Genomic DNA, 23,427 nt, shown 5'->3' on the forward strand with positions numbered 1-23,427 from the left:
ACATGTTTTGTAAATTGAGTGACCCGTGCATGAGAGAACTTCTGGGATCCCCACAGCGGGCCACAGTGCACCCAACTTTTAGATCCGTTGTTGGCTTCCTGAACTCAGAGGGTAGTAGCGTTTGCTCCCCAGAATCCTGTGCGGCTTGATGACCAGAGAGAGAGAGCATCAGGCAGTTAGTCCAGGGAAGGCAGAAAGGATGTTTCTGAGAGTCTTCAACACTCCTCTGTCTTAATGGAGAGGTAGTTCTTGCTTGTGTGAAATCTGAGGCTCCCTCTTCCAGCTCTGGGATACTTAGAAATGAAAGAGCTTCTCAAGCGTCACTAGGACCTACCATGTGGAACTTGGAGGCGGTGGCTCCCCCACAGCTGTCAGGGCCCTCCATGACTGTGTCTACTTGCCCTCTCTGGGGGGACGTGGGGTACTTGCCACTCCTAACAGCCTGTTGCAAGCCTGATGTCGCACGGGTTCCTGAGTGGGCCAGTCCCCTAGTGTCCCTGGAAAGAGACTCTCTCTCTTCTCTTCTGCCACATTACTGCCTAACTCAAATCCACTTTTCCACCTGTGCCCGTCTCTCCAGGGAGCTCACTAGCCCTCTGCAAGGTCAGATTTCCACATCTGTGTCTTCTATTGAGCTGTGAGCTCCCAGGAGGAAATGCTGGCCTCTGGCCTGCCCAGAGATGCTTCTCTTGGAGTAAAACTCTGCTAATGTTGGCCGAGTAAACTCAGACAGGCAAGTGTGCTTGCCCAGGTGACTGGGGGATCTTTTGTGTCAAATTTCAGAATAAAACCCCTCTCTCCTCTCAGAGGCCAGGAAGTAGCCTCTGGCTTTGCTCTCACGGGTGTTTTGACCCTGACCCTTTGTCAGTTAAGCCAGTAGAATATGCCCAAGGATGGTGAAGAGGTTTGATCCTGGATTTCAAAAATCGATGTAGCTAATTAAAAAATAAACTCATTGAACTCAAAAACAAGTTCAGAAACAATTACGATAATTAAAATATCACCACCTTAATTGAGACCACGCAATGAGCTTAAAAAATAAAATTAATTAAAAAGAAAAAACCCACACGAAGCTTGTAATTAACTGGCTTCTGAATTCAGTGTGCTAGAGCTCAACAAATCTCTCTATAAATTAGTTCATTCCTTTGTTTTCTTCCCTTGAAGAAAGAGTTGTGGACGTTATTTTGGAAAATTAATTAGGTGTGTGTCTTATGCCAGTTGACTCTGTGCTGGTTTCTCCTGGAAGGTGAACTGGATGACATGACCTTCCCAGGACCTGTTGTGTCCCCGCTGGCTACACGGTCTGTTCAGCTCTCCACGAGTCGTGCAGGTGTGGTGACACAAATCGTAGCAGCCACACTAAACGTAGTCGTTTCCAGAGGATTGCTGTATTTTGTTACCAAGCATGTGCTTGGAGAGTCTCACCAAGAAATCCTCAGTACCTGACACCAAAAGTTCAAATCTGTGTGGGGCTGTGACTGACACCTGGTCATCCCCACCACACACACACGCGCGCGCGCACACACACACACACGCTCGCGCGCACACACACACACACACCCTGGCGGCAGGGTTTCTCTTTTTAAAAATGTTAGTTTTAACCATCATTATTTTCTGAAAAGACACATTTCTTTCTCTTCTCTGTGTGCAGGTGCTTTGCAGACACATGCGTGTCTATGCAGCATGTGTGTGCAGTGGCCATGGAGACAGAAGCGTTACAGGTGGTTGTGAGCTGCAATGTGGGTGCTGGAAATCAAACCTGGGTTCTCTGGGAGAGTAGCCAATGCTCCTAACTGCTGAGCCGTCTGTCCAGCCCTGATGATTATGTTTGAGGATGTCATACAGAAATGTGCTAGGAATGCATTCGGTACACCCCCTTTTCCCTGTTCCATCTGCTCCCGCGTTCCACCATTCCCCCATGTCAAACACACACACACACACATACACACACACACGAATACATATTCACACACATGCATGCTCACAAGCGCACATACCCACACACAAACATGTATGCACACACATGTATGTACCCACATGTATGCACACACATGCACACACATGCACACACACTTGCATACATGCACACAAGTGCATATACATACCCACACACACATATATGCACACACATGTATGCACACACGTATGCACACACACTTGCACACACATGCACACAAGTGTACATACGTACCCACACACACACATGTATGCACATACACATTCACACAGATCATCTTTATGCCCATGGGTATGCACAGCCTCACATCTCATCAAAGAACTTTCTTCCCTTGGAAAAACCTCTCCAACTGGTCAAAATGCAGAGAATAAAGACCTTGGGGTACCCAGTCCAACATGGGGGATCTATAACACAAGCCCTGCACCTAAGTTCAGGGAACATTGAGGAAGTGGGGGTGGAAAGATGGTCAGAGCTGGGGGTCTGAGGCAACCGCTGTGAGATGGAGTGAACTCTCAACAATATGGCTGCCTGTCCAAGATGTGCAAAGACCACGTCAGTCAACGGGCCAACATGGATGGAAGAAAGCTTCCCAAGGCTCTACCCCTAGATGAAACCCACTTCTAGGTTATCCTATCAAGTCATTCCCTTTGTAAAGAGGAGCCAGGTCAGCCCCATGCTGTGTCAGTGCTGGAAGCCTTGTGGCTGCTCCTCGGAGCATGGTAGACCGGGGCTCCCCACCCTCTCAGCTGCCTTTAAGCCAAGCATTGCTGACTTCCAAAGCAGAGTGTATGCAGGCGGCGAAACAGGCTGACGGCTTGATGCACGTCTGTTGTGTAGCGCTGTGGGGTTCATTTGCTCTAAACAATTCATAGATGTGTTGGAAGCACTCAGACCCTCACAATTACTGTGTGGCAGGTTTGATTCCTCTGGGTATACCCTTCCATAGGTGTGTGCAGTCAAGGAATGGGTGTGTGGGTGGGTAGGCGAGTGGTTGATTGGTTGGTTTGTTTGTGTGGTGCTGAGGATTGAACCTAGGACCTCATGAATGCTAGGCAAGGGCTCTACCCCAATCCCCCTTTTCCCTTTGTATTTAGAAACAGCATTGTGCTTAGTTGCCTGGGCAGGCCTTGAACTTAAGATTCTCTCAAGTAGTTGAGTTACCGGCTTGAACCAACAGGACTGGTTGGACTGACATTTTTAAAGTATCAGTGTTTGCAGTGGATGCTCTGTTTATTAAGAACATCTGGCTTCTCAGACAGGAAGGATCATCTATCATGGTTATCCTAACGGTAGGATGACAGATTGTGAGAATACAGAGTGCCTTGAATGAACGTGGACCAAATGTCTGCTGGGAGACAGGGGATGGTCATTGCCATGTCCAGAGTAAACAAGCCTGGGATTCTCTCTTCCATCGCTTGTGTCCTGTTGGCGATGACCGCATCTGTAGTTCCTCTTCTCTCCTCTAGGTTTCCCCATCTGCAGGATCCCCTCAGTTGGTGCTCTCCGTATTGCTTCCATTTCCATTTTCAGGTCTTGAACAGTTTTGACTCTGCCTGTTTGACTATATTCACCTGCATTTCTTGAAGGGATTGATTCGTTTCCTCTCTAAAGGCCTCTATTGTCTTCATAAGATTGGATTTAAGATCATTTTTCTAGTGCTTTGGCTGAGTTAGAATATCTAGACCTTTCTGTAGTAGGAGAGCTGGGCTCTGGTGTTGCCACGCTGCCTTGGCTTTGGTTGATTGATTTCTTACGATGGCCTTTAGCCGTCTGGTTGTGCCTGGTGCTTACAGGACTCCAGGAATGCGGGCGGAGCTGTGGGCCAGGAAATGGGATGACTCAGCTCATTGCTCCGGGCCTGCATGGTGTGGGGTCAGGGCTCTTTTACTTCTTATTTTCCCAGAAGGCATCAGGAAAATGGTGAGATCTGGGCTGTAGACTTGGATGAGGTTTGGCCTCGAAGTCAGCTTTCTAGAGGACAGAAGTTCCTGGGTGACTCTTAGACTGTGGCACGTAACAGGACGTAGTGTGGGTTTACAGACCAATATGTAAATTCCCACTGTACCTCTCTCCTGCTATTTATCTTTAAGGCTAATTTCATGTGATGTGCATTTCGGCCAAGGCCCCATCTTTGGATGCTATGAGGGCTAAATGAGCAGACTGGGAAGAGGGACCCTCAGTTGAGAGATCACCTCCGTCAGGGTGACTTGTGGGTCTGACTGGGCAGCATTTTCTTGACCTCCTGTCCATGAAGGATAGAAGGACAGACGGTCCTACCTTGTATAATAAAGGTAGTTGAAGCGAGCCAGTAAGTGGCGCTTCTCCTTGGTTCTTGTCTCTGTCCCAGCTTCAGTTCCTGCCTCAACTTCCCTCCGTGGTAGACCACGATTGGGGAAATTTAAGCGGAAATGAACTCCTTCCTCCCTAAGTTGTTTTTAGTTGTATTTATTACAGCAACAGAACGCAAACTAGGGTAATAAGCTAATCCAATTTGAGGGCTTAGTTCGCTGCCTGCCTGTCAGACACACTCGACTGAGGGCCAGCCATCGTTCTTGTAATTAGGAAACCTTGTTACCCGCTTCGAGGACAAAATGCAAACCTCCAAGCCCAACTACTACAACGCACACGCTTCCCATCCTAGATCTGTCATAAGCACGCCTTCGTGTATTAGCCAATGGCAGCCACCAAGCCATACAAGAGGGGAAAGTATATTCAGGTCAGAAAGCAGCCGAACAGAACTCAGTCCCAGAAGCCCGTGAGCCGAGATCTGTGCCCTTCTCTCTTGCACAGCTCATTTGCTCTCCTTGTGACCGTGGCATTGTTCAGCCCACCTGAGCAGCATACACATTAAGTGTTCATAAGAAGTCACCCGCAGAAGCAAAAAGAGTTCAAGTTCTACCCTAAGGCCTGTCGCCCACATCACAGAGTGTTGTGGGTTTCAACCCCCCCTCCCCCCAAGGAGGCCAGCCTGAGATTCTCCATCTCTGAAAGCCACTGAAGCAGAAATTCCAAGTCTCAGAGGCATTGGCATTTACTGGTGGAAATCTAACTGGTGGAAACGCCTTAACTGGCCACTGTGGTGGGGTTGCTGGTGGTCTAGCTGTCTTAGTTAGGGTTTTACTGCAGTGAGCAGATACCATGACCAAAGCAACTCTTATAAGGACAACATTTAATTGGGGCTGGCTTACAGGTTCAGAGACTCAGTCTGTTATCATCAAGGCAGGAACATGGCGGCATCCAGGCAGGCCTGGCACAAGAGGAGCTTTCTCTGCTGCTTGCCTCCCAGAGGCCCTTCTCAGCTTAAGAGCTAGGAGCAAGCCTTGTTCCCTGGACTCAGACCAGCCTCTCTTACAGAAGCCTTTTTCTCTGTTAAGCTCCAGGCACCAGAGTATCCCGTGGGAAGTAGACTCTGCCAGGGGATTCCACTGGGATGGGAATCAGGGCCTTGTTGCCGTCAAGACTGACTAAAGGGTAGACCCTCGTCGTTCACAGCTGCTACCCCTGCCATGGGGCAGAGCTGCTCCTGGGTATTCAGCAGGAATGTACTGCAATGTTGTGCATTCAGGACCCTTGAGAAATTAGCCGAAAACTAAAGAAAGTAGTGTGTGTTTTCCAAGGCCTGGGGTGGAGCGGGTGGTGGGCGGTGGTGGGGATTATGACTATGTGATCGCTGGGACCTCACTGGTGGGGGTAGACAGCGAAGCAGTTCCTGCTTGGAATGTCAATCTGTTTAACCAAATGTTTGTGTGGGGATGGTGTTGGGGGGTGGGCACTCCTCCCCTGGCTGGGTGAACAGTTATGAAAGATTTACTGCCTAATAGACTTTCAGCCTGGAAGCTGAGAGATGGCATAGTCGCCTTTGTTTTGCAGAGAATTCCCTGGGGCCTCCTCTGTGCAGTGCTGGTGGCATCTACAGCGGCATGCAGATTAGCCTGGGGGCTACTGCTCAGGCTTACTCTAGAAAATGCCTCTGTGTGTGACCTTGTGCCTCTGGGAATCCTTTCTGGCATTGTGTGTTCGAGCCGGCTTTCCCCCTCTCTTCGTTATTCACATCCACAAACCCAGGGAACAAACCGACTTTCCCACGGTTGCCCAAAAATGCGTCGCCCCACGAATGCTCACACTGCTCTTCTGGCCTCACAAATGCTCACACTGCTCTTCTGGCCCCACGAATGCTCACACTGCTCTTCTGGCCCCACGAATGCTCACACTGCTCTTCTGGCCCCACGAATGCTCACGCCGCTCTTCTGGCCCTGTTTGTCTTTTTCCATCTTTGCTCTGCAGAATCCTGCCCATCCTTCAAGACTCAATTCAAATATTAATGCTTCGCTAATCCTTGCCCTAGAAATTGATCTCTGTTTTCCTCTCAAGCTCCCTTATCACTTTCCATGCCCGTCACGAGCCTTATCTAATCCCCACCTCACACAATAAATATTTATGTGCAACGTTTTCCCTCTCCCACTTACATCCTAACTTTGTGTTGTACAAATTCCTTGCCCATCCCGAAGTTAAAAAACCAAAACCAAAAACAAAAAAAAAAACCAAACCTTAAACTGTTCGTGCACGAGGTCCATTTGAGCAGGAGCAAACTTTTCAGCAAGGATTCTGGGTGTATGCAATAGAGAACAATTAAAACTAAGCATCATCAGACAATAGCAAACACCAGAGCAAAAAGCTCTTGGTCCTTGGATCATGTACAACTCTGAAGGGTTTTTGTTGTTGTTGTTTTGTTTTGTTTTTTGTTTGTTTGTTTGTTTTGTTTTGTTTGTTTTTTAAGAGTAATTCCTGCCTGAAGTCATGGTGCTGAAAGGTTTTTTAAGAGTAATTCCTGCCTGAAGTCATGGTGCTGAAAGGCCCGGTAGGCAAGGGAGTTGCTATCCTGATTCCTGAACTCCTGAGTGACAGACAGAGCTCTGCCTGCCTTGGGTTTTCTCTCTGTCCCCACCAGCTGCAGGAAACAGCACAGACCTGTGCAGCTGGCTTTTTTCCCACTTGTTTATTTGAGTGGTGATGGAAATTAAATTTCCCTGGAGGTGCTAACCCTGCCCCCCCTTGTTTCTTTTGTCTCAGCCCTGGACCCATCCAAGGACCCCTGCCTGAAAGTGAAATGCAGCCCTCACAAAGTCTGTGTGACCCAGGACTACCAGACAGCCCTGTGTGTCAGCCGAAAGCACCTGTTGCCCAGGTAAGTTGGGGAAGGGGGCGGCTATAGGTTAGGGCTGTTCTGTGGCTGGTGAAACTGAAGCATCCGATGGGCTCACACTGGATGAAAAAGAGAGTGAGCGCTATGCTTGCCACCATTTTAAATGGTTCTAGGTCCCTATACTCAGGTGTGATAGTATGGATGTCAGATGGCAACCTCAGGTTTATAAAAGACAGCAATCCTTTAAATTATTGTTGTTGTTGTTGTTGTTGTTGTTATTATATGTTGGGGTGTGTTTTGCCTGCATATATGTCTGTGTATCACATACGTGCCTGGTCTCCACACACTTTTGTGACCTTAGGTCCACAAAGGTCAGAAGAGGGCATTGTATCCCCTGTCGTTGAGAATTGAACCCAGCTATGGCCATACCAGCCTAAAGGTGCCGAATCTCGTCTGAGAATTGAACCCAGGTCCTTTAGAAGAGTAGCCAGCGCTCCTAACTGACGAGCCATCTCTCTGGCTCTTAAGAACAGCCATCTTAAGTTTTCAAAAATCTTAATTTTGACTCAAGTCCTCATCTTAACAGAAAAGCCTTTTTTGTTAACATTTCCTGTTCCCCAAGTGACCCTGGTGTCCAGGAAGCTTGCAGCCAAGAAAGCAGGAGGTGGCCCTTCGCCGGTCCAGCTGCAGATGACAGCCTGTGCATGAGGAAGGCAGCCTTTCAGACACCCGAGCCTCTTGTAGCTTACCTTGGCTTTATTAGCCCCAGCATGATAGCCTAGGACCCTGCTGCATACTGCTTCCCCTCGAGAGATCTTGACGGTGGCCTTTAGAGTTGGCCCTTTTGGTTCTTCCTTCTGGGGTGCGTTGTAATTGTCTTTTACTCCTCAATGGCTTCCTCTGAATAGTGTCCCATCCCTCCCTGGAAATCCATGCAGGCACCAGAACAACGCTTTTCATGTCAAGTGACCCTCTGCTTCTGTCTTCCCTATGGCTGGCGCCTGTGACCTCAGACTTGGCTGCTAGGATCCGTGTCTTGCATCACTTTCAGTGTTTGATGTACAATCAGCATTCGTGTCTATGAGACCCAGACAAAAAGTGCCGAGATGTGCATGGCTGTTTCCCAGATCCGCACTTCTTCCTGGGAATCACGTGGGTCCTGCCCTTAAGTGTGGTTGATAGATCTTAGTAGTCACTCCGTTGAGGAAAACTGGTTTTCCTTCTCCCAGCAACTATCAATAGCAAACAGCTTCTCAGCTCAGGATGCGACTTGTGCCTACTTCCTCTTCTCTGTGCTGGGATTTTGTTTTAATCATGTTTGGGTCACTACTAAGTGGGATGTAAACATAATTCTGGTGGCTCCAGTCGAAGTGCCTTCTTTTAGGTACCTACACTCCAAGAAAACCATTCCAGTCCCGCTAGCCCTTGTAATTTCTACGCTTGAGGATACAAGAGCCCCACTAACAATTAACACAATGTCCTTGGGGATAATGTTCCAGGTTCAACCATTCGGTCTCCTGTATATGTGTGTGCACATGTGTGTAAGTATATGTCCGGGTATACATGGTGTTTCCCTAGGCACACCATACTCTGATTATCACTCAGCTTATGTGAAAAGTACAGTCTCTACCTCCTGCATCCGAGAAATTATAAAGCTTTGTGTACGGATTTAGGGAGGAGACAAACGCGGGTTCCATTCCTTGTTAGATCCCCCGTGCCCGTGTAAACTTGAGAAGTAAATTTGCGAGTCTAAATTTCTTTTTCTTCATCTGTTAAATGAATTGACTATGAAGACACAGCCTATTTTGTGTGACAGTTCAATAAAGGTGATGGCGTATAATGGTGGTTTAATGTCAACACCAGCCACTCTAGCAATTAGTAAAACAATAATTATAATAGTTAGCATTGTCTGAATATGTCTGGAAGCTCAGCCAGAACCCTCCCTCCTAACCACATAAGCTCCTGAGAAAGAAACAACTTCCCTTTGGGCTTTCTATTCCTTCCCTGATCTGAGCATGCTGCCTTCCTTCCAGCCCTTGAGCAGAGCCTCAAGGACTGCGGTGACATTTCTGCTGCCACATTGTGATTTGCAACAGGGGAGTCAGAGAAAATGACTGCATCTCTGATAATAGGGCCTGTTCCCTACTAGAAAACAACTCCACAATGAGCTTTGGCTAAGGTGGTGCGCCCTCTTCCTTAGCAGGACTCGGGAGGTGCCCTGGCCCTAGGAGGCCTGTGTGCGGTCACTGTGGTTATCTTACCAAATCTCTCTCTCAAAAGTGGGGTTTCTCAGCCCTCAATAGAGGCCAATTGTGTCACTCCCCAGAGAGCGTTGGATGCCTTCCCAGATAAAACATCTGTCCTTCCACATTAAACTTCGGGGGTCCCCTAGAGCTGGGACAGATTATTGACAACTCTATTTATTCCCCAATCAGGGAAGTGCTTTTTTATTTTGCAAAACATCTGTAGACAAGGCTGCTAGCCAAGCTGGCCCCTTGCAGCTCAAGGGGAAAATCTTACCTCGAGACATCGAGAAGCTGTTGACAGACCAGGAGGCAGCTTGGAAGCCCCAGTTGATGAGGAGGCCCCAGATGTAGGCTGGTTTGCCAGTGGAGTAGGGGACAAGGTCAGGGAAATGCCTTGGGCCTGGATGGCCTGTGGAGCTCAAGTGGGTGGAGAAGATCCTAGGAGCACAGGTCTGTGGCCACAGCACTTCAGGGCTGACCCAAACAGATTTGATGGATGAAGCGGTCTGTCAGGGCTCCCTCTGCTGGAGTCTCCCCAAATCTGGTGAGACAATCCATAGGGGACTCTTCTGCTCTATTCAGGACCTTCTCAGAGAATTCTATAAATTCTTTCACTTCTTTCTGCTGTTCAGCATTTCTGTGGGTGTGGGAGGTCAGTTCAGGGCCAGATGTTCCTGCTTTAGCCTCCTTGGGATCACTAGGGCACCCCAGAGTGCTGCATATGCTCGGGGTGGCGTATCTTTGATGACTTAAACATTCTCCTTCTACTTTTGGTGCAATAGTTGAAGCTCATCCTAGAAAACATTAAAAATAGGAAGTAGGTAACGGCCACATTGTTGAAATACAGCTACTAAAATGTTTCAATGTGTTCTGTCTACTCTTTTCTTGTTTTTTACTTTGTTAAAATTTGTTTCTCTTATGCATATTAGCATTTTGCCTCAATGTAAATGTTTGTACCGCAGGTGTGCCTAATGTCCTCAGAAATCAGAAGAGGGCATTGGATCTGCTGGAACAGGGGCCACGTGGGTGCTGGGAACCAAACAGGTGGAAGCAGCCAGTGCTGGGCCACCTCTTCAGCCCCTGGTTTGACTTACTGACCTGTTTTTATCGAGACTTTTAACTAATAGTCCATATACAATATACATTTTATGTTGATATTTATACATGAATACTTTATGGTACTGTGAGCCACACTTACAATTTTTAATTACATAATATGCTATGTTAAAATTTAACTTGAGTGGCGGGTTTATATTTACACACACACACACACACACACACACACACACACACACACACACTAAGGCTATAAAACTTTCCAAAGAAAATAATGTGAGATTTCTATCCTTGGCTTTAAGACTTCCTAAGTGTGGCATAGCAAGTGAGATTGTACCCAAATTGAAGATGTCTGATGTTCTGTAACTATATCAAGTGTGTGTGTGTGTGTGTGTGTGTGTGTGTGTGTGTGTGTGTGTGTGTGTAAGTCCAGACATGCTGGGAGAAAATATCTCAGAGGGTTTACTTCACATATGTACATGTAAAAATACTCTTTCGTATGTTTGTATCAACTTCATTTAGAGTCACAGATAGTAAGAACTCAAGGTGAAGTTATCAACCAGCTGTGGCATTTCCATTATAATCAATACTTTTCAGCAATAAACACGCATAAGCTATTAATCTATCAAACGATCACATGCTAACGAAACTGCAGAAAGGATCACACTCGAGTACTCGGTGTGGTCTCCCCATTTCCTCTGTTCTGGGACCAAGCTGGTTATAAGCAACACAGACTACCTATCTGGGGTGACAGAAAGCACACTAGTTGCCCCAGGGACGAGGACATTCTGAGAGTATAGTTGAATGGCTACACATTCTATAGCTCATGGCGGAAATACAGATCCCTTGGGAAACGGAAGTCAGACTCCATACCGGGATGCCGTTTGTAACTGAGTCTACTAGCAACGGGAAGGGGTGTGTTAGAATAATATCTCATTATTCATTCTTGTCATAGTTGTTATTTTATATATATATAAAAAAAAACCCTCTCGGGCATGTTTAAGTAGAATATTGTCAAGGGGACAGGGCCAGCAGAGGGCTCTGGCAGCAGGGGAGAATCATTGGTTCAAATCTGCTGCTCTGTGGAGCTGGGAGGGGGTGGGGGTGAGGAAAGGGAGGGGGAGGAGGTGGGGGCTCCCTGCAGAGGGCTGAACATTGATTTTTACCTCTCTCTTACCATTGATTTTCATTTGGAGAATGGAAAATTGAAAGCATTTGTTTGGGGCCTTCCAGACAAACCACATTCTCTGATTGTGCAGGAGGGTAGTGCGCCCGGGGAGCGGACGGTCGGAATGGAACTTGCAATATCTAAGTGGACCCTTCAAAGCCTTGGGGAGCGGTGGGAACTCATCTATTTTTAAGTAAGGAGCGAGACGGCCCAACTTCCCAGAGGGCTGGGCCCCTCTAATAGTGTGTCCCTTCATCTTCACTTCCTTACTTTCTGGAATAACAACTAATTCTGTGCACCAGCAAAAGAATTTAGATGCCATCGAGGCTTTTGGTACAGTAGACCAATCTCGGAGTTTTCTCTCTTTTATGTGAACTTGAAAAAAAAAGAATCAAAGTGTTCGAGGTCAGAGAGAAACACATCACAGGATGTGCCTCAAATACCAAACTCTCAGAGGATATTTGAAAGGATGAGGTTATTTTATCTCAGTTTTGTTTTACAACAAAGCACTGCCTCCCGCTACAGGGGCTTTGAACCGCTTGATTATACATACACCACATCGCTGAGGCAGCGCGGAAGGCACACGGCCACGTGGAAAGTGCCGGGCTCCCGGGCGCCGGACCAGCTCTCTGATGCTCTCCCCATCAAGGCATGTTGCTGTGTCTTGGAGACCACCTTCATTACCGATGTGGCTCAGGTCCCTTCTGTGAGGGACCACATGCTGCCTTGGGTTCTGTTTTAAGCTCAGAGGACATTCATGGGCAGGGTTCTGGTCCAAGAAGAACTTGTTATTCCTCTACTGCTTTAAAAAAAAAAAAAAAACCACCACAGCCAAGTTTGGGTTCACCCTCTTGGGAGTCCATCATTTTGGTGAACAGAAATGGCTCCACTGTGGTCTGTCATCTGGCAAAGGCTCACGATTTGTACAATCAGACCTCATGCCAAGTCTAAACCATGGAAGAGAAGGAGAGGGAAGCACAATGTTTCAACCCAGGGCCCGCTGGCTGCTTACTGTGTTTCAGAGTAGTTTTCCTGAGTGGATCTCACAGCTGCCTATCAGGACCGGGCTATGACCCCCAGATGACCCAAGCTGCCACTCAGGTTCCGTAAATAATTGTCCCAATTGCACATGGCCAGTGAGGGGCAGATTTTCATCTGTGTGCAACTCCCCACCGTGTACCTATGTCACACAGCAGCCACTGGGGATGCAGGTGAGAGCAGGTACCCAAAGACTATCTAAAAGGGGACGGCCACTGTTCTGGTCCCTGCAGTCCCTCCGATCAGAATCTCCACCCCTTTCTCCTGGTACCTGTCCTTATTAAGCAATTGGTCTGGGCACTGATATTAAACCCATTTCCTCCCTTCTATGCCCACACACATTGTTCCTAGTCCCTTCTTCTCCTTTGTGTTTTTTTTCTAAAAGTATACAGTTAAAACAGGTGTCCCTTAACTGTAGAGATGCTGTGTTGATTTAAACCTGGGAGATCTTACTACAGAAACACTGTCCATCCGTGCCCAGGATACAGCCGTGCCTGCTCCCGGCGTCCTCTCTGGGCACATTTTTGTAGCTTAGGCCCATCCCTTTCCTTCCTCTGTTTGCCTCTATGAAGCTGGAGGCCCTGATTGGCTGATTTTGTTGACAGGGGCAGCAGAGAGTAAAAAGCAATTTATGCCAGATATGTGAATAATTGCATGGAATTTTTCGTCCCTTGGAGCAAGGGGACAGCATGTAAGGCAGACACAGCACTGTGAGGTATGTGTCACATTGCAAGGCAGATTCACAAAGACATAATTGTTTTATTGGAATTCTTTGTCTCTTGAGAATTTCATACAGGAGTAATATATTTACATCATTTCTCCCCCTCCTCTTCCCTTCAACTCCTCTCATATGTCCTCTTAAATTCAAGATTTCTTCAGTTATTATTCTCTCTCTCTCTCTCTCTCTCTCTCCACACACACCCCTTTGGATTGGGTAACCTGTCCGGAGTTCATTTCTAGAGAAAATGGGTTCTCCCTTCCCCAGCAGCTGAGGGATGGAGTGTGTAACTTTCCCTCGTCACAATGTCCCATCAACTGGTGTTGTCACTATACAGGTCTTGCTAAGGTCACCACAGCATTGAGCTTCCATGGGTTCAGCTTCCCTGTCACATACAGACTATTCTATCACCCAGTAGGCAACCTGGTCCTGTGATTCTGATAATTTTCCCTTCCCTTCCTCCTTGATTTCCCGAGCCTGGTTAGGAGTTGCATCGGAGATTATCACTTAGGTTTGAGCGCCTTACTCTGCTTCTTTTCTTTGTAACTTTGTAACGTCGCCATCTGCTGCAGAAACATGTATCCAGATCTACAAAGGTGCTTTTAGTTAAGAAAAGCACATTTTCTAATACACTGTAGCACCCTCGTATTGTTTTTCCTTGTTCCCACTTCTCTTAAAAGCCATACTCTCAATGCCAGCGGAAACTGGCTGGGTAGGGCAGGCTTAGCTGTCCCAGGCTCCCAGTAAGTTTCACAGCGTGGTGAGGCAGCTCTGGGATTTTGCCCTCATGGGCAAGAACTCTGCCTCACTGTTAGCCAAGCTTCCCTGCCTGCAAAAGTGGGTTCTTGTATCCCATTAACTAAAGCACTGGCTCCTTGTCATTCTTTCTTTGAGCCATTTCCTGTCTACAGGAGATGAAGAGTGTTTTATGGATGCTTTCTAGGACATGCCTGTGCCCAGATGTTAATAAGCCCAGCATCTGTGGTGCTGAGATGACTGGTTTCTTTGTGGGGCACAGGGTTGTTTAAGGACACCCTCCCATTTCCTGCTTCCACGACTGATGGCGGCATTCAGAGTGCTTCTGTTCTGCATGCTGTCTCAGATGTTGGGAGTATAGGTGGTGTTTCTGTGTCTGCTTATTAAGCAATGTACCCAGTGGCACATCTCTAGCTTCAGAACTTAGTGTGGGAGGGGGAAAAGAGGGCTGTGAGGTGGGTGTGCCATTTTGAATAGATAATCACTGGGTATGGTTTCCTTGTGGGATCATGTCATTGCTGAGGGCATGCAGGTGTGGATCACGTGATCACACTTGCACATCTGTCCCTGCTCATTGTATAATAAACAAGATTAAGCACCCTGTGGTAAGTTGAAGTTAATGCTCATCACCCATCCTGATGACACGGATTAGTCAGGTAGTCCTGATACATGTATCACCCAAAAGACATGAAACAAAAGTCACAAGGTTGAAGTTTCCCATTTTTCCTCCTTTCTATTTTTGCTCCCTCAAATGCATTCTTTTTCCTGTATTATCATAAATCTGCTTTCACCCTCTGATCCTCATCAGGATCCCTACTTCCCCTGCTTTCAGTTTTGACGTTTCATACCAGCTTAATCCAACCAGTGAACCGTGAAAGACAACTCCTTATGGGCATCAGACACTGTAGTGGAACCCATTCTGGGCACTGACCTTGCAGATCCGTGGGCCAGAAGATGGGTTCAGGATGAATTAGATGGAGTTCCAAGACTCTCTTTAGAAGGACTTTGTGTTTTAAATAGAATGTTCCCAGGCTAATGTTCTGCCTTTAATGTTCTTCATAGGGAGGGTGGGCAGAAGGAAGGCCGTCATGCACAGAGGGATGAGAGAGATGATGTTAATTAGTTTGGGGACCTTGGTTCCATTCCAACGCTCACTCCTGAGTGATGCTTTTCCCGGGTCCACATTGAACCTGTACGCTTCCATTATCGGGCGAGAAAAGGACTTCTGGCCACCTGCCTCACCTCTGATGCCCTCCCAGTTATGATGCTTTCCAGTGAACCATGGGGTGAACTCCACTGGGTGATGCTGGTCTGATGAGAGAGGAGGCTATGGCTTAGCCTCTGGTGGCCGTGAGAAACCATAAATCAGAGAGGAGATGGTGGGGCTGCCCTCCTGTTGGGATTGAGATCCCTTTACATGTGTGTGTGGTGGTAAGTGAGGTCCATCATCTCTGGCAATGATCTCTGTAGCTTACGTGTGTGTGGTGGTGAGTGAGGTCCAGGTTATTAATTCGGATGCTACTCCATTGGAGTTTGTGATGATACCTTTATTCAACAAACATCATAGGTAGGTACCTTTCTCTACACACACCATGCTGTGTGTTTAAAATTCTGTGATAGAGGGGTATAGTCTGTCCTTGCAGATATTAAAGTCTATTAGAAAAGACAGAATGCAACTGAAAATCTAATCACAGGTGGTTTAAGTGTTCTGTAGTTTAAGACACAGGGCTCCATGCAAGTTGCTTCCGTTTGACTGAAGGAAGGAAGGCCTCGAAACACAGGCAAGAGTAGGGGAAAGTATTCTTGGTAGAGTGAAAAGAGGGCATAGGCTTCTGAGTGAGGCGGAAGGAGAAGGGTCCTGCTGTTCTAAAGGAAGCGAGGATAGAGCAGCCTGTGCTGGTGGAAAAGGCAATGGAAGGTATAAGCCCGGAAGGAAGGTAGGGCTTTGTCACCTAGTGCCCTGACATCCTCAGACACAAGCTCTTACGGGCTCACTTCTCAGTCACGTAGGATGGATGGCTGGGCAACTTTAAGGAGAAGAGTCTGTGCTTCAGAAAAGACTGAGTTTCCTTGAGTTCTTGCTCTTTAAGGCAAACTGTGCTGTGGGAAAGTTGCTGGAGACACTTGCGCATGTGTGCGTGCATATGTGTATATGTATGTTTGTGTGGTGTGTGTGTATGATGTGTATGTGATGGGTGATTGTGTATGTATGGTATGTGATGTATGTGTGTGTAGTGTGTGTGGTGTGATGTGTGTGTGTGTGTGTGTGTGTGTGGTGTGTGTATGTGTGTGTGTGTGGTGTGTGTATGGTGTTTGTGTGTGATGTGTATGTGATGGGTGATGTGTGTATGTATGGTATCTGATGTATGTGTATGTGTGTGATGTGTGTGTGTGGTGTGGTGTGTGTGTGGTGTGGTGTGTATGTGTGTGTGTATATGTTTGGTGTGGTGTGTGTGTATGTGTGTGTGGTGTGATATGTAATGTGTGTGTATGTGTGGTGTGTGTGTATGTGTGTGTGTATGTGTGTGTGTATGTATGGTGTGGTGTGTGTGTGTGTATGATGTGTGTGTATGTGTGGTGTATGTGTATGTGTGTGTGTATTTACAGAAATCCCAACCATCTCCACATTGAGCTTCTTCTAGTAGAGGAAGGTAAGGTCACAGATGCATGACTCTAACCGAGAAAGTGGGCAGTCCCCACTACACAGCTGCAGTTCTAAGAAAGGAGTAACCTCTTACAGTAAAGAGAGGTAGAAGGCAGAGAAGGGAACAGCAGCAGTCAATGGTAGTTGTTGTTAGTACTCACTAGTGGTTTAAGAGCAGGCAGGCAAGGAGACTGTCTCAGACATTACAGTGACCAACGTTGGCACATGGTATCCACATTGACAGCTGTTAAGAGATAACTCTCCCCATAAACCCATCTTACATAGAAGAACCTCTCTGCCCTCAAGTCATCTCTCTGCCCTGAATCTCCACTCATGAATTCACGAGTCTAAACCCCACACCATGAATGACGTCATAGTAAGTGAAGCAGTGCATGGGGTCCAGGATACAGTGAGCACGCAGTAAACATTAGTCTCTTAGGTGAGAGTCAGAGTCACCAAGAATGGCGAGATGGGACAGTAGTAACTGTCATCCTCGGAGGTGCTCAGGATGACCCAAGTTCAAATGCACCATGTTCTAGATCATATCATTGTTGCCTTCATCTCTCGGGCTGCTGTAACAGAATGCCAGAGGCTGGGTAGCTTATAAACAAAAAAGAATTGTTTCTCAGATTCCTAGAGCTGTGAAACTCACAGCAGGTACCATGACTGGCGTGATCTATTTCCTGGTTTTTTTTTTTTTTTTTGGTTCTTTTTTTCGGAGCTGAGGACCGAACCCAGGGCCTTGCGCTTCCTAGGTAAGCGCTCTACCACTGAGCTAAATCCCCAGCCCCCATTTCCTGGTTTTTAGAGGTTCTTTTTATGCCTGGCCCTTCCATGGCAGGAGAAGCCACTGATAACTTCTGCAGCCTCCTTTCGAAGTTACTAATCTGGAGCTGGAGAAATACGCAGTGGTTGAGTAGGACTTAGTTCCCAGTACCCACATTGGGCAGCTCACAGCCAACAAGCTCCAGCCCCAGAGGATCATCCGCCATCTGTGGGCATTGGGCATGCACACATACATGTCAGCAGAACACTCATACGGATAAAATGAAAATTAAAAATGAATAAAGAACGATATAGCCACTAGTCTTACTCTCCAGACCCAATCACCACCTAGACACTCCATGTTCAAATACTTCAGCATTTGGAATTTAGTTTCACGATGGAGAGGCAACAAAAGCATTTATTCTCTGTATTCTGTTCCAACCCTGGCTCTCTCTCTAGTTCCTGTCTTTACTCGTTTCGTATCAATAGTCTTCAACTTCCTTCAGTGTCAACTTTAAAGTTGAATTCCATACTGTCAAGAAAGAAGTAGATTAATCCCTCAGTGCTTGGCTTTCATATTTCGCCAAGCCGAATATCCACTGTCAGTGTTTTCAGGTTCTACCCTCCAAAAGGATTAAGACATAAACACCAGTCAGCCAAGCTCTATGACACTTTAGAAGGGCTATGACCTTTCCTCCAGTTTCTGGTAGCATGTTTCCCATTTCTACCCGAACCCTCATCAGGACATTATGCAAGTCCAAATCCCATCAAAGTTTTGTTTGGGTAACTGACGTTTTTCTCTGTAAAGACCAGGGTTTTCTGTGAAGGCGTCTTCTTTTCCTTTTGCCTTGTCAGAGTTCCCCATAACAACCCAGGTCTGCTAATGGGGCTTTTCCTAGCTTGCAGGCTTCCAGACCTCTTCTAGCCTTCACTTCTTACCAGGGGTCAGATCCTCTTCCACAGTATAGGTCTCATTGCAGGGGCACCACACTTCTTTACCCCAACTCTCTGTCATAAACAGCACCATAAGTGAGGTGGGTTATAGACAGTAGAGAAAAGACACTTCCAGTTTAAAGTCTCGGAAGTCCGTGGCGCAGGTTTCAGAAGACTGGGGTTCTGGTAAAAGCCTGTTCCTCTCTCATTAGGATGTCCTGTAGTGGAAGGGCTCTCTGGTCTCCTCTGTGAAGTTTCTAATCCCATCCACAAAGAGGTAACATCCTTTGATCTAATCACCCCCTCGAAGGTCTTATTCTGGTAGGAGTTAGAAATTTCATATATGGTTGAAGGGAGGGCACACATTTAGTCTGTAGTGCTTGTCACTCATACTGAGTTCTATTTTGATTATACAGTTTCCTCTCTTTGCTATATGTGGTAGTTTAAATGAGAATGTCCCCCCATAGGATTCACATGTTTGAATGTTTGGCTCCCAGTTGGTAGAACTGTTTGGGAAGGATTAGGAGGTGTGGCCTTGCTGGAGGAGGTGTGGCCTTGTTGGAGGAGGTGTGGCTTTGTTGGAGGAGGTGTATCACTAAGGGTGGGCTTTGAAGTTTCAAAAGCCCATGCTAAACCCCGTGTCACTTTTTCTGCCTGCTCCTTATGGATTAAGATGTAAAGCTCTCAGCTTCTGCTCTAGCACAATACCTGCTTGCCATTATAGTTCCTGCCATGGTGAACACAATACCTGCTTGCTACTATACTACATGGTGATAATGGACTAATCCCAGAGTCTGTAAGGAAGCCCCCCCTCTTAAGTTAAACGTTTTCTTCTATGAATTTCCTTGGCCATGGCGTTTCTTCACAGCAACTGAACAGTAACTAAGACACCATGCTCCTCTCAGTGGCAGAACCCAGATCCCCTCTGTGTCCCAGCTCTACGAGGAGGACACAGTCCACATGCTTCATGTCTCCTGTGCCCGATTCAGGATGTGGCACGTGATAGGTGTTCACAAATATTTTGTAGGTAAAATAGGTCCGTTAAGGGAGAAGCTGGAGACGTGAAACCAGGACAGTTTGCTCAATTAGGAACTGGGAAAATCATCTGAGTTACAAAATGGTGCTTGAGGGGAGGATCACTGTGATGTGAAAACAGGGCCACTCCCCCATGTTTCCTGTAGGGAACTCACCACACATCAGTGACAAATTTGTTTTCTGGGAAGAGCTTGATTCCAGGCCTCTACCCCTGTCTGACCAGTGACCTACTTTCTCTAGGTTCTTGTCTCGTTGCCCATCCTGTCCCCGTGCAAAGTGACTAGACACACTTAAAGGTCAACTTCCCTCTGGAGCTCTGGGACAAGATGTCATTTGTCTCTCAGAGCTGCTGGTTTGCATTCCTCCTGGTGCTGCAGAATGACCTTTGCAACCACCTTAAGAGAGGAGGCAGGGAAAGGAACTGGCACTGAATGTTCTCTCTTCGGCTCTCTGTGCCAGGCCCTGCATGGTTCTGCCTACTCCTGCATAGACACCCAGATTTCATTCTTATATTTTTGGTTGTGAGCCTAGCCTTTAACGGCCGAGCCATCTCTCCAGCCCCTAGCTCTCATTGTTAAGGACCGCTCAACCAGGAAGTTTGTAGACTCCAGACTCTCCTCTTTCGAATGCTTCACTCCTTCTTTAAAGGGGGAACAAGAAAACCCTTGGCAGGGAATAGGGAGGCAAAGTTTAGAACAGAGGCTGAAGGAACACCCATTCAGAGCCTGCCCCACATGTGGCCCATACATATACAGCCACCAAACTAGATAAGATGGATGAAGCAAAGAAGTGCAGGCCGACAGGAGCCGGATGTAGATCTCTCCTGAGAGACACAGCCAGAATACAGCAAATACATAGGCGAATGCCATCATTAAACCACTGAACTGAGAACGGGATCCCCGTTAAAGGAATCAGAGAAAGGACTGAATGAGCTTGAAGGGGCTTGAGACCTCATATGAACAACAATGCCAACCAACCAGAGCTTCCAGGGACTAAGCTACTACCCAAAGATTATACATGGACTGACCCTGGGCTCCAACCTCATAGGTAGCAATGAATAGCCTAGTAAGAGCACCAGTGGAAGGGGAAGCCCTTGGTCCTGCCAAGACTGAACCCCCAGTGAATGGGCAGGGCAGTAATGGGGGGAGGATGGGGAGGGGAACACCCATAGAGAAGGGGGTGTTTAGGAGGGTGTTGGCCCAGAAACCGGGAAGGGGAATAACAATTGAAATGTAAATAAGAAATACTCAAGTTAATAAAGATGGGGGAAAAAAGGTTGGCCTCTTCACCCCTTGGCCTATGGCAATTGCCTCTCTAGCTCCTAAGAGCAACAGTGAATAGTAGAATGCCCCCTGAGGCCATGTCACCTACCTAGCAACAGAGAAGCCTGCACCAGCAGCATTTCATCAGTCTAAGATAAGAGCCTAGAGCAGGGGGGCTAGCAGATGAGAGGCCAACCTCCCCAAGGGGCCTCAGAACTGTGGCTGGCCACTCTCTACCCTCTGTGAGCCCAACATATACCTGTAAACCCAGTAGACTGAGCCATGGTGGGATAGGATTGCTGCCTACACCTGGTCTCTAATTGAGCTGTTTCTTCAGGTACCCATTTCCTCCCCTTGTGTTATGAGGGAAAGTGGTCTTGTTGTGATGGCCTTGGTGGGAAGTCTTCAGTGGCCCTTTGGTGGTATACGCAAACGCTTTGCCTCAGTTGGTTCTCAGCGTGGCAGGTAAAAACTGCTCTAGGGGAGTGTAGGGTAATGGGCAAGCACTCCACCCAGTGCTCTTGCAGCCATTACCTGGGGGCCCGACTGCAGTGCCCGTGGGTCAGTAAACTGTGCCAAGAGGAGCCACATTGGAACGGTTTTAGGGAACCGTGTCTGCTCTATTGCACTAAGCAATCGCTTTCAGTAAACAGTGATGAGGCAGCAACAAAATGGTGGTCGGGGTTCACCACAGCATGAGGAACCGTAGTGAAGGGTCACGGTATTAGGAAGGTCGGGAACCACTGACTTACATGGTAGAAGCCTGTCTGTCAACTGTGACTGCTTATACATTACCTCAGATTAGACAGTGAGCACTTGCACCACCAGAGTCTCTATGCTGAAGAAGCGCGTGAGGGGACGTGGAGAGTGCAGACGCATCAGCAGGCTAGCCTAGGGCTACTCATGCTGCTTAGAGTTTAGCGTTCTGATTTCTGGGTGTACTCAGGAGCACGGTGTACCATGTGCTTGTTTAGAAGCACAGCGTGGCAAGTAGGCTGACCCCCGGGGTCCGGCTTGCGTTTCTCCTACACAGTGCCCTCCTACTGGAGTATAGACCGGTCCAGTGCCGACCAGCGTGGCAGCCTCACTGACCTTTCTGGTTCCATTTTGTCAACCCCTTTCATGGAGAAGAGTCGACTTAAAGACTTGCACATCAGAACGCTCGGTGCACTTGATCTCGGCATCGAAGAAATAAAGACATCCCCCTCTTCCAGTGACCTCCGAATTATGCAGAATTAGAAGCCTCTCTGCTCAACCCTTTTGAGGCAGCACCAATGCCTTCGGCTTCTCTGACAGAGTACACAGGTTCTTGTTCTCTTGATAACTTGTCTGCATTACTTCAGTTTTTACTCTGAAACAAGGAGACACACAGGCACAGCTGTGCTAGCATATGCCTGAGCATCCTGTCTCTTCTTGTGAAACAACTGGGAAAAGGTATGTGGTGTGTGTGGTATATGTGGTGTGTGATTGGGTATGGGGCATGTAGTGTGTGATATGTGTGTTGTGTGTGTGCTGTGTGTTGTGTGTTGTGGTGTGTTATGTGTTGTGTGTTTTGTGTGTGTGTGATATGTGTGTGGTGTGGCATGTGTTAATGTGTTGTGTGTGGTGTTTTGTATATTTTATGTATGGTATGTTGTGTGTTGTGTGTGTGGTATGTGGTGTGTGATATGTTGTATGTGTGGTGTGTGTATGCGCGCAGTGTGGTATGTGGTATGTGTGTTGTGTGTGTGTAGTGTTTTGTATATTGAGTATATGGTGTGTTGTATGTGTAGTGTGTTGTGTGTGTATAGTGTTTTGTATATTGTGTGTATGGTGTGTTGTATGTGTAGTGTGTTGTGTGTTGTGTGTGTAGTGTTTTGTATATTATGTATATGGTGTGTTGTATGTGTAGTGTGTTGTGTATTGTGTGTGTGTTTAGTGTTTTGTATATTATGTGTATGGTGTGTTGTATGTGTAGTATGTTGTGTGATGTGTGTGCTGTATTATGTGTGGTGTGTGTTTGTGTGCGTATATGTGTGTGGTTTGGTATATATGTGTATATCTGTGTATATATGTGAGTGTGTGTGTGTGCGCGTGCGTGTGTGTTCACGCACAAGCAGTCAGGGACACCAGGCGTTTGCTGGTAAATAAAGGTGAATAAAGAGGTACTTGAGACACTGTGTGAGAAGAATGGCAGGTGAGCTGCCCGCAGGAGGGGACAGTGAGATTCTGAAAGAAATTACATGTAAACCAAGGCAGCCAGGCTTAATCGATTTCAGAAAACTTCAACCAGAAAATTCTGTAACAGCAAAGGACCCCAGAGATGAGAAACACTGTTGTGAGTCTTTGTCATCTCCCATCTAGCACCAGCTGTACAGAAAGCTCTCAGTGGCCTCACAAAGGCCACTGTGTACAAGTGAGAGAACGCACGTCCTTCATGCTGCACTTCTGGAGAATGACCCGGTACTGATGGTTTGTGGGTAATAGTGTGCAGCTGCCTGAGTGCTACTCAAACGCCATGTCACAACCCAACTAGATTGTTCTTAAACATGTCGTGTGAGTTCTGTCTTGTGGAGTGGGCCTTGAATACAATTAGAAAAATGGTTGGTTTTTCTCATACCATTTACACCACGACTGTACCAACGGATATATCCTGTCATCAGTCAATGCTATATCTTATAGGGTTCGTGTAACGCTCCTTCCCTGCTTGCATGCACAGACCCTTTC

General features: G+C 47.1%; 1 protein-coding gene and 1 pseudogene across 1 annotated transcript in view; both read left to right on the forward strand.

Moving 5' to 3' along the window:
• Window positions 1-5,553, forward strand: part of LOC134482665 (non-histone chromosomal protein HMG-17-like) — a 53,229-nt pseudogene extending 47,676 nt beyond the window's left edge.
• Window positions 1-23,427, forward strand: part of Spock1 (sparc/osteonectin, cwcv and kazal like domains proteoglycan 1) — a 480,143-nt gene that overhangs the window by 316,458 nt on the left and 140,258 nt on the right. The window contains exon 4 of the mRNA NM_001271297.1: window positions 7,028-7,142. Within this exon, the coding sequence (NP_001258226.1) occupies window positions 7,028-7,142 (115 nt within the window). The remainder of the gene's footprint in view (window positions 1-7,027; window positions 7,143-23,427) is intronic.

This window comes from Rattus norvegicus, chromosome 17 (assembly GCF_036323735.1).
Source record: "Rattus norvegicus strain BN/NHsdMcwi chromosome 17, GRCr8, whole genome shotgun sequence".
In the NCBI taxonomy this organism is placed as follows: Eukaryota; Metazoa; Chordata; class Mammalia; order Rodentia; family Muridae; genus Rattus; species Rattus norvegicus.